Source organism: Sarcophilus harrisii, chromosome 2, assembly GCF_902635505.1.
Source record: "Sarcophilus harrisii chromosome 2, mSarHar1.11, whole genome shotgun sequence".
Taxonomy (NCBI): Eukaryota; Metazoa; Chordata; class Mammalia; order Dasyuromorphia; family Dasyuridae; genus Sarcophilus; species Sarcophilus harrisii.
The window spans coordinates 247,029,610-247,041,920 of NC_045427.1; the positions used below are offsets into that span (position 1 = coordinate 247,029,610).

Consider the following 12,311-nt stretch of genomic DNA (forward strand, 5'->3'; position numbering starts at 1 on the left):
TTATCCTGTATATATGATATTGGTTTCCTCACTTAGAACTCTATATTTCAAAGGCTATTTGTTCAATGCCTTTGCTGTATTTGTTGTAATCATATTTATTAAAAACATTGGTCTAAAGTTTCTAAGGAGCAATTAACTTCTAAACATTTGTGGACAACAAAGACAGTGAGAATGACTCCAGTTTCATTATAATTAACTGGATGAGTTCAAGGATATTTTGAGGAACTAGCTGCAATAGTTTTTAGGCCAGGAAAGATAGTGGGCTCCTGATGCATAATTCTAGTCACCAAGTTATGTAGTTGTAATTAGTCTCTTTTTTAAACAGAGTTCAGATGGAACTGCTCCAGGGAAAAGTCATCATATCATTATTTTAATTTTCTAAGGACTACTATACAGATGGATAAAATAATTACTTTCTGTAGTTCAATTCTGATGTTTTTAATCTAATGCAAAAGTTTTACCAGAATTAAACCACTTTAAGTTACATTCAAAAAATGCAGTCATGCACACTGTTGTAAGCCTTTAACCCTGCTCAGTCTATTGTTGCAGATTTACATTAATATTCCCATAATTTGCTTGGCTATTCACCAATAATGGATACTCACTTTGTTTCTAGTTCTTTCTTACAATAAAAAAGGTTGCCACAAATATTTTTTAACATATTAAGTCCTTTCCCTTTTTCATTAGTTCCTTTCAGGAAAAAGATTAATAAAAGGAGGATCATTAAATAAGAATAAAAGAAAATGCAGTTGCTACATATTGGGGGAGGGGAGGCAGCAGTGGGAGAGTGTATAGTTGTAAAATGTTTACCAGACTAGTGATAATTTTTTTTAATAGCTCTATTAACAGCGTATCAATGTACCCACCTTTCTACATTCTCTCCAGTAAATTTTGTTTTCTTAAGATAATGATAAATGTTAAGGCAAATGATAAATGGGAAAATTGGGATACTAATACATGGTTGGTGAAGCTGTAAACGGATCCAATCATTGGGATTTGAAACTCTGCCCAAAGGGGTATCAAACCGTGCATACCCTTTGATCCAACAGTGTTTCTACTGGGTCTGTATCCAAAGAGATCATAAAAATGATCCCCCATGTGCAAAAAATGTTTGTAGCAACCCTTTTTATAATGGCAAAGAAATGGAAAATGGATGGGTAGCCTTCAGTTGGGGAATGGCTGCGTAAGTTATATAATATGAATGTAATCGAATACTATAGAAATAATCAGCAGACTGATTTCAGAAAAGCCTGTAAAGACTTATATGAACTGATGCTAAGTGAAGTGAGTAGAATCAAGAAAACATTATACAGAGCAACAAGATTATGTAATGATCAACTGTGATGGACATGGCTTTTTTTCAACAATGAAATGATTCAAGCCAATTCCAACAGACTTGTGATTGAGAGACCTTTCTACATCCAGAGAGAAAACTATGGGGACTGAACATGGATTACAACATAGTATTTTCACCTCTTCTTGCTGTTTGATTGTTTTTTTTTCTCATTTTTTTCCCCCTTTTGATCTGATTTTTCTTATGTAGGACAAATGTAGAAATATGCACATATTTAACCCAAATTAGATTACTTGCTATATAGGAGAGAGAATAAAAGGTGAGCAAGGGAAACAAATTTGAAACACAAAGTTTTATAAGGGTGAAGGTTCAAAACTATCTTTTCATGTACTTTGAAAAATAAAGAGCTATTAGTATTAAAAAATAAATTAAAAAGTAAAAATTTTTAAAAATCTATTCTCTTTTTCTTTTTGTCATTTTATTAATTTGATCACCACAAGTTAGAAAGTCAATCCTTTTTATTTACTTTTTGTTAGTGTCTAATGAGCATTTTTTTTTCCATTTAGTTATTGACAGCTTGGATTATTTCCCTTAAGAATTGCATGGTAATACCCTCTGAGCAGACATCTATGAAGTAATGGCTATGATTCACATATATTTCTCAGAAGAAATTTACTGTAAATTATTGTTTTCTTCTAAGTTTAATTGCACTGATTTTGCTTGTGCAAAAAGTTTTTGATTCTATATAACTAAAATAATTTTATTTCCTTTGATTGTTTTTATTTCTTTTATGGTCAAGAACTCTTCCCTTCTTCATTATTATGAAATGCATTTCTTTTCCTGGCTGTATAAATTATTTATGATGTACCTTTTAACATTTAGGTCAAGTATGCATTTGGAATTTAAGTGTAGCATATAATGTAATATTTGGTTTAAAGTTATTTTTAACAGAATGCTTTCACATTTTCCCAACAGTTTTTGTTGAATTAGTTTTTAATCTAGCTAAATTCTTGGGTTTGTTAAGTGCTGTAGTCACTAAATTTGAACGCTTTTAGTTACATAATTCCACTGATATATTTTTCTATTCTTTATCCAATAACATACACTTTTAATGATTTACACTTTCATTCCTGAGTACTTCTCATCCCTCCTGCCGCTCCATTATGCCTCTCTTCTCCAATTCCTGAACTTCTTCACATGAGGAATATATAATATGATATATTACTGTATAATTTAACAACATATAATGTAACTATTTCCTTCCATCTCTTGTCTTTTGTATGACTTTAGAATACTGTATATCTTTCCACAGTGCTATTTCAGATATCCTTCCTTGTCTAATTTATGCTATGATATAAAACATTCCTACCTGAATTAGGATGACTAGTCTGCTTTGCCCACTACTACTATACCTAGCTATATTTTGTACCTCTGTGATCAAACATCTGAAGATAAAGGATCTGTTGCTGGATTAATGAATTGGTTGCTGAGTGAGTTAAATTCCCTCAATTAAAAAAGGAACTTAAGGCATAGAGATTAAGTTACTTAAACCAGCTGTTCTAAATTCCAAAGAAACTGTATTATTCACTATACTACACCTGATCCTTTACATTTACATTAGCCCTATCCTCTTTTGTTCCACCCTCTAATGAGGAGGTAAAGCTTTTCAGGTTTATCAGATCACACTAATCCAATTCCCTCAAATTCCCCAGAAGTCCGACTATTTCTCTAATCTTAAATCTTGTTTCCTTATCTACTGCCATTAAGTACCAAGAGCTGAAATAAACAGTACTGAGTTAAACATCAGAACATACTAGAGAGAAAAGATGGAGGTCAGGAAGAGTTGGGAAATAGAGCTATTCAGGCTTGAGGAACAGACAATGCAAAACCAGGTAACTAGGAGAAAGAGTAAGGAACAACAAGTATGTTGTAAAGACCTTTAAATGCTACAAGAGTTTGTATTTGATCTGGGAGGTAACAAAGAATGATAGAATTACTGAGTACAGAGGTAACACAGTCAGCCCTAAACATTAAGAAATGCACCTTCATAGTTATGTGAAAAATGGAAGTGGGAAGATTTGAGGAGTGCCAACTAAACAGAAGACTTTTGCAAAAGATCAGGAGAAATGTGGTTAAAAAAAAAAAAAAAAGTAAACTAGGGAGATGGCTGTGTGAATAAAGAAGATGGAAAGTATGCCAGAGACATCACATAAAGAAAGAAATGATAAGATTTGGTAATTGGTTGCTTGCTAAGTATCTTGCCCTACTAAGTCTTAGCTTTTTTACTATTCCCACTCATCTACTCCTTCACTCCTATATATGTGCTAATTGAAGCTGGAGAACATCACAAAATCATATTGAATGTATTTACCACAAATTTATGTTACATAACTTCAAATGTGCTCTCATTGTATCAAAGCAAATTATTCACACCTCTGTAGTAAACTCCCACTAATCATAAAAATTCCTCAAAATCTTTTTATCCCTCTTTAAACATTTCATGATCTGTTCTACCTTCCTGGCTAAGATTAGGGTCATTTATAAAAAGCTCCTCTTCCACTTTCCTCCTCATCTTACCTAATCTCTCTATCTTATAAAATGAGATGGTCCTTCTCTTCACCAAGGCAAACCCCTTTCCTTGCAAAAGTGATCCATTTCCATCCTGCCTCCTCCAGTAGATCGTTCCCACAATCCCCAATCTCTCACTTATCTTCAATCTATCTCTCTTTGAATAATGGCTGCTTCCCTACTGCTTACAAACATGCTCATGTCCTCCTGTTCCTTAAAAATTATTCACTTAGGCCATCCATCCCTGATCACTCTCTACTCATATTTCACCTTCATTCTGTGGCACAAAGCTCTTTCAGAGGGCAATCTACAATAGAAGCCTCCAATATGATGTAGTTTGTTTGTATGATTCTTTGCATGCTGTCTCTTCCATAACACTGAGAGCTCAGAGAGAGAGAGAGAGAGAGAGAGAGGAGAGAGAGAGAGAGAGCGAGAGCGCAGAGGTTGTTTTTTTGTTTCTTTAAAGAAAGGGAGTAAGAGAGAGAAAATGAAGGCAGTGAGGGCTCCTCTTCCCACCCTGTGTTCCAGCTAGACTGGCCTTTTTATTCTTCATATAATATTTCATCAAACTTTTCTCTGCCCTAGCACTAACCATCCCACAAAACTGGAATGTATTCCTGTCTTATCTCCATCTCTTAAAATTCCTTTTTTTCCTTTGAAGCTTGGATATTGCCTTTTCCTGACATTCCCAATTCTAAGGGTTCTACACAAACACACACTCATATGCACACCTGCACTCACCCACCCCTTGAATTAAATACTTGTTTTGAATATACTTATGTATGTACATTTTATATTCCCCAATACAATGTAAGCTCCCTAACGACAATAACTTTTCTCATTTTTTACCCTGTATTTCTAATACATTCCATGGTGCCTAGCACATTAAGTAGACAATAAAGGATGGCTGATGGGATGATCTCCTACAATAGATTTTGTAACAAATAAACTGAAATTCTCTTCACACTAATTCATAGGTTCATAGATCTGGAGCTAGAAATTAACTCAGAAATTATATAATCTAAACTCCTCATTTTGTAAATAAAGAAACTGAGGACCAAAGAAATTAAGGGACTTTAGATGGCATGACTATGACAAAGATTTCTTTTTATTTTAGGGAATATGGAAGTTAAAATATTAATAGCTAACAACAATACAAAATTTTAAAGTAAACATAATGCTTTACATATATTATGCCATTTAATAATCACAAGAATATGGTAAAGTAGAGATACCAGTTATTATTATTCCCATTTTATACAAAGGAACAAATTCACCAACCTCTTTAATTGCCTAAGTATAAACTGCAGTCTTTATATTTAGGGGCAATTTATGTCTTTTGGTTTCCTTCATGGCAAATATAAATATTATTTTGGCTGAATGTCTTCAGTAATATAGGAACTCATTAGTCATCCTGGCCTCAATTAAGTTTCTACCATGTGCACAAACTTGTATTCAATGCTGAAGGACACACACAAAAAAATGAAAACAAAAATCTTGTGGGGGGAAAAGGGAGGGAGAATGTACAAGGGGATATGACATACACATATGTATGGCAGTTATAAAATAGCTATAACAAAAATAGTATGTGATGGGATAATAAAAGATACAAAGTATTATGTGATACAATGAGAAATCATTCAGGACTTTAAAGAGGATTACAGAAGGCCTCAAGTAGATAGAGGTAAGTCAGATGAAAGCTTATTTTTCTTGTTGTTCAGTTGTTTTAGTCATAGCCAACTCTTTATGACCTTATTTGGGGTTTTCTTGACAATAATACTTAAGAAGGGTTTAAGTGATGTGTTCAGGGTCACACAGCAAGTAACTGTTTTGAGACTGGATGTGAACTCATGAAAATGAGACTTTCTGACTCCAGATCCAACATTCTACCCACTATATCACCTAACTGCCTAAGATGAATACTATACTTTGCTATTCGAGCACTGAATAAACAACCTAAAGTTCTGAACCAAGATACTTTCCACTTTAGAGCCCTGTAACTTAATCCCTGGCAACAGCCCAGCTTTGTAAACTGTGGTTTGCAACACTGTATGGAGGTTCTCATCACTGAACATGGGAGAGAAATCATAAAATTATGCTATTATAAGTAAATGTTTGATTAGCACACTATTTTTATATATGTGATTAGGGGTCACATATAAAAATTTCTCAGGTGAAAAGAGGACACAAGTGGAAAAGTTTGAGAACCCCTGCTCTATATGATATGAAATTCTTTTTATTTCCTTGGAAAATCTACATATAAGAACCAGAACTTAATAATCATACCTTAGGATCTACTAATGCTCCAGCCTTGATGAGGTATTTTACAGCGTCCAAATGGTTGTTTTCTGATGCCTCCATAAGTGGGGTTCTCTGGTCTTCTGAACAGGTGTCAATGTTAGCACCAGCCTATTGAAACAAATGACAGCGGAAGATTCAAGCTTCTTTTCATGGGAAAGAGAGAACAAATGTGAACCCATCAGTAATTAGTTTGATTACAATTATAGTGCTGCTGATAGTGGTGGTGGTGGTAACTGCTAATATTTGTGTAGCACTTTAAGGATTGAAGTGTGCTATCTATATGTTATTCTAAAATTTCATTTGATTCTCAGAACAATCATATGAGGGAGATAATATTAGTATCCTTATTTAACAGTTGAGAAAACTGAGGCCCAGAGAGGTAATGTGACTTGCCCAGGGTAATAAAGATAAGTAGGTTTTGGGATTCAAACCCAGATCCCCAGTATTCAAGGACAGGACACTCAGTCTCTTCTTTAAGCTACATCATTATCATAGGCTTATTGGGCCATGGACACAAGGCTGAAAGGGGCCCAAAGAATCATAATAATAAAAATAGATAGGATAATGAATCCAAGCCCTCTAATTCCAAATTCAGGACTTTTTTCTATTACAACATCATCAGGAATTTTAAAACTTCTAAAATAATATGGAAGAAAAAAAATTTATTGTAAATGACAAAGATGAACCTGAATCAACATATGACAGATGTCCACATGGCCAGACTCTGCAGCTGCATGGAGTGGGGTTCTTTTATTCTGGTGCTCCATTTTAAAGTTAGGATCAATCCCATCAACTGTAAAAATAACCATGATTTATTGATAGCTTCATATATTACATATATTTCATATATTACAACTTCTGCTGTATAAAATAGCTAATATTTCTCTATACAACCAAGTTAAAAAAAAAATCTACCTTTGTCTTGAAAGCTGTTGTTATTGTTAGGATAAGGGAGAGGATAGGGAGGGTACAGCACTGAACCTTTTTGATGAATATCATCATTCCAATGTGGAAATTTTCAATGTGAAAACAACTTCAACCAAAACAGATTGGCAATTCATTTATAACTGGAAGTCTCAACCAATCAACTAGCATTTATTAAGTACCTCTTATGTACATGTACCAATCACTGGACTAGGCACTCAGGAAACAAATACTCTCCAAAGTTTATATTCCATCAAAGGTACCTAGTACACTGAACACTTAAGTGACTTGTGTCTATAATGTGACTATAGACTATATGTGTCTATAATGTGCCTAATCCTACAAGAATCTAATTGATTTTTGCCTTATCTTTACCTCTGTCCAAACAGGAAGACTTGCCTACTGAGTCTTACCCATACTGGGTGCCACCCTGTCATATCAGTAAAACTCTTAAGAACCTAAAAGGAAACTGAAACTATGAGCATTTTTGTCATTTGTCATTCATTGGTACCCTGAAGGTAAAACCAACCTCATCATCTATTACTCTTATCTGTATTAATCTTCAATGGTGGCAGCCTCCCCCCCGCCCCCCCAATCTACTATGTCCTAATCTCTCATTCAGATTCTCTCTCACCTTTATTCTCCTGTGTTCTGTTCCACTTTTATAAGACTATTACGGTAACCTCCTAAATAGCTTCTCTGCTTTAAGTTGCTGCAAAGACAATCCTCCGTATGACTAGCAAAATGATTTTTTGCTTAATAAATTTAACCTTGTCACCTCCTTACTGAATAAACACCAGGGATTCATTCTTGGCTCTGGAATCAAATATCAACTCTTCTGTTTGGTTTGGAAAGTTTACACAAGTTGGTCCCAATCTATCTTTTCAGCTTCATTACACTTTACTTATGTTATCACAACTCTATGGACAAGTCAAATGGTATTTCTGTTCTTCACATATCTCCTGTAGGTGTACTGGCAATGGTCATCACTCATGATGGTGGATGCCTCACTAAATTTCTCTCTACCTTCAACACAAAGCATTTCCTTGGTTTCCCCCAAGTGCAGATGTCTGATCTCTCTAATTGCTCTGTGTGTGTGTGTGTATGTGTGTGTTCACGTGTACATTTAGTTTCCTCCAACACAATATAAATTCCTTAAGATTATAGATCATTTAAGTTTTTGACTTTGTGAATCTCACACCTAACACTGTACCTGGCACACAATAAGAAATAAATGATTGTTAACTGCATCCTGATTCAGATCCAAATCACTTTATGCAGAAAAAGGGAGGGATGAGAAGAAATAAGCATTTAAATAGCAGCTATTATATTCCAGGCACTTTGCTAAGCAATTTTTATAAATATTACCTCATTTGATCCTTATAACTCTATGATAAGTGAAATTTTATACCTATATGATTAAGTGAAATTTTATACCTATTTTACAGTTGAAGAAATTGCATTATATGTACAAATTTTTCCACATTATTACCCCCAATTAGCATGTGCACTCCTTGCAGGCAGGAACTGCTTTTGCCTTTCTTTGTATCCCCAAAACAAAGTACAGTACCTAGCACATAATAAGCATTAAATAAATTCTTGTTGAACAAATAAGACGACTTCTCTAGCTATTACATAAACATAAATAATCTTTCACTATATTTCTGAAAAAATGTTTATAATGCTAAATCATTAGAATATCATCAAAAATTTGACAAAATATAATGTCCATAAGTATAATAAAAACAAATATTAAATCAGTTTAATTAACAAATTAATAAGGAAGGCAGCTCAACACTGATAAGACCAATGAAAATATCCTAAAATGATTGCTGCCTCCATCCCTACCTAGCACAGCATTTATCATCAAAGAGCCAAACAAAGCCACATTACTGACAGTTAAGATAAACAACTTTTCAGCTTCTTTTGAATCAGGTATTCACAATGTGGATTCACCATTTTGCTCTATGTATTAGAAATTCCCCAAATACTTAGTATATATCCATGATTAAATCAAAGTAAAAAAAGCACTCATGATATAAACAAATTATTTTTAATCAAACACATCACTACATATTAGTATGAATACCGAAGTTGTCTATGATGATGATGATGATAACTCACATCAGTATACCATTTTAGGACATTAACACTATCTTTCCAAGATTCTGGCATATAGTGCCAGTACTATTACTCTCATTTACAAATAAGGAAATTAAGATTCAGAGAATATGACTTGTCCACAAACACATAGCTAATAAGCACCAGGGTTTTACAATATAAAAAATAAACTACTATGCAACTACCCTTGTTGTAATAATATTTGCCTTTTAGATATTCTTATTCCTTAATGGCTATTTCAATAAGGGGTGGGGAGAAGGGAGAGGAAAGAAGTTCACAACCACAATGATAATGGAGCAAAAAACTAGGTCATAAGAGAAATAGAACAACAACAATAACAACAACAAAATCCAAAAAGGTAATAAAAATAAGCCTACAAGTGAGTTGTGCCCAATGAGAGTACCATCCTATATCATATGACTACAAACTCTAATCTCAAATTCTGGGTCTAGTCGCATAATAATCTTGGATAACAAGGTCTACTTACCTAACATAAGCAGTACTTTTTGCAGTTCTCCTTGCCTTGCAGAAAAGTACAGCTGCTTTGGGTGAAAACGTAACTTCTTCGGTCTATTAAGTAATAAAAATGAATCAATTACTCTTAAAAGAAAATAAAGCCATGTACTGCTTCAGCTTAGAAGAATATATCCCATGGGATGTAGTTCTCTACAGAATTATGTCTAATAACTAAAATGCATACTAAGCACATCTTATGTCATTCCAACAAAAAGAGTATTTCATAAAACAAATCTGTTGTATCCCAAGGCCAAAGATATTTGATATATTAAGCCTTAATATTGCCATCTATCAGCCAATTTTTGGAAGGAAAAACCTAAAAAGTTTTGCATATCTTCATATGTGCCTTCTCAATGGGGAATTAGGAGTAGGGGAAAGAAGGAAGCAAGAGAAATCTGGAAATCAAAAGGTTTAAAAAACAAATATTAAAAATTGTTTTATATGTTAAATGGGGAAAATAAAAAAGATTATTTTTTAAAAACAGATAAACTTAAGAATAACACTTTTTCAATGGGTCTAGCTACATGATGGTATTCACAGAAAAAGAAGATGTGCTTCAAGATGTCTTCTGTTTTTTTTTTTTTTCAGTCTAAGAATAACTACATTTTGCAGGCCATACAGAAAATTTACTTAAAATGAATTAGCACAGAAGATTAAGAGCAATGAAACATCCCAATATAGGTTAGTAAGAAATTAAAGAGGCATTACCAAGATTATCCCTCTTATCCCACACAAGACAACTTAAACATTCTACATAGCTACCTTCTTCTTATCTTAAATTAAGTGATATAATATTTGTAAAATGCTTAAACACAGTGGCTGTCCTAGAGTAAACACTATAAAAAATATTTATTCCCTTTCTCCCTTCCCTCCTTTTATGCCCTGCCCTGATAAAGAACAACCACCAAATGATTAGAACTGAATATCACTGATGATTACAACTAGAAATCAGTGGCAGTTTGGTATTTATTACTTGTAGTCCTTTGAAATTTGGATTCTAATTTATCCTTACTAATGTATACAGATGCAATGAATAGCTAAGTATTAGTGTTACTTCTTGAAAAACATCAAGATATTCTTGAAATTATTTATTACATACATAGGAAAATGTCCAATTCAGCCCCAAAAGAATAAACCATGAAAAATAACAAGAGAAGAGGCTAGAGGAAAAGTCATTGAATAGAGAATAAAAAAATCAGCAATATCCTTTTTATTAGTTTAGCACATAATGGCCCAATGAGCAAACTAAATATATCAAAGACAAAAATGATACCCTGAAGAAAATTGTTTCAGGCATGGAGAGATATTCAAGAACCAATTTTTTTCCCTTACAATTACCTTTACTACTCTACTCTACCAATGAGGAGACAGTGGAATGATATGAAAGTCAATCATGAATAAGCATCTATATTGAGTCTATTATGACAATTGAGAACTATGTCCAAAGTGCTATAAAATTGTGCATATCCTTTTATTCAGCTATCTCTACCAGGTCTGTATCACAACAACAATCATAAAAGAAAGAAAAGGATACACATGTGCTAAAATACTTGTAGCAGCTCTTTTTTGTGGTGGCAAGACATTGAAAACTGAGGATGTCCATCAACTGGACAATGGCTGAAAAAGGTGAGATATATAAATGTAATGAACCTCTAAAAGGAATGATGAGCAGACTGATTTCAAAAAAGTCTGTCAAGATTTACATGAACTAATTCTGAGTGAAGTGAGCAGAACCAGAACACTGTACAGAGGGATAACAAAATTATATGATTATCAACTATGATAGACTTAGCTCTTCTCAGCAATGCACGGATCCAGGACAATTCCAATAGACCTGGGAAAGTATTATCCACATCCAGAGAGAATGAGTGTGGATCAAGGTATATATAGCATTTTAACCTTTTTTGCTTTGTTTTGTTTGTTTGCTTTTTCAATTTTGGTCTGATTTTTTCTTGACTAGCATTATAAATGTGGAAATATGTTTGGAAGAGAATGAGGGAAAAAAATTTGGAACATAAAATCTTACAGAAATGAGTGTTGAAAAACTATGTTTACATATATTTAAAAAAAATAAAGTACTTTTGAGAAAGGGAAAAAGGGTTTGTGGCAGCCCTCTTTGCAGTGGCTAGAAACTGGAAACTGAATGGATGCCCATCAGTTGGAGAATGGCTGAATAAATTGTGGTATATGAATATTATGGAATATTATTGTTCTGTAAGAAATGACCAACAGGATGATTTCAGAAAGGCCTGGAGAGACTTACACGAACTGATGCTGAATGAAATGAGCAGGACCAGGAGATCATTATATACTTCAACAACAATACTATATGATGACCAGTTCTGATGGACCTGGCCATCCTCAGCAACCAGATCAACCAAATCATTTCCAATGGAGCAGTAATGAACTGAACCAGCTACGCCCAGAGAAAGAACTCTGGGTGATGACTAAAAACCATTACATTGAATTCCCAATCCCTATATTTATGCCCACCTGCATTTTTGATTTCCTCCACAAGTTAATTGTACAAATATTTCAGAGTCTGATTCTTTTTGTACAGCAAAATAACATTTTGGTCATGTATACT

General features: G+C 33.7%; 1 protein-coding gene across 18 annotated transcripts in view; it reads right to left on the minus strand.

Moving 5' to 3' along the window:
- The window catches only part of EHMT1 (euchromatic histone lysine methyltransferase 1), a 259,276-nt gene that overhangs the window by 69,619 nt on the left and 177,346 nt on the right, over positions 1-12,311 (minus strand). For all 18 annotated transcript variants that reach the window (XM_031951875.1, XM_012539611.3, XM_012539612.3 and 15 more), the window contains 3 exons: positions 9,696-9,778; positions 6,850-6,956; positions 6,149-6,271 (listed from right to left, as the gene is read on the minus strand). In XM_031951875.1, coding sequence (XP_031807735.1) covers positions 6,149-6,271; positions 6,850-6,956; positions 9,696-9,778 — 313 coding nt within the window. The remainder of the gene's footprint in view (positions 1-6,148; positions 6,272-6,849; positions 6,957-9,695; positions 9,779-12,311) is intronic.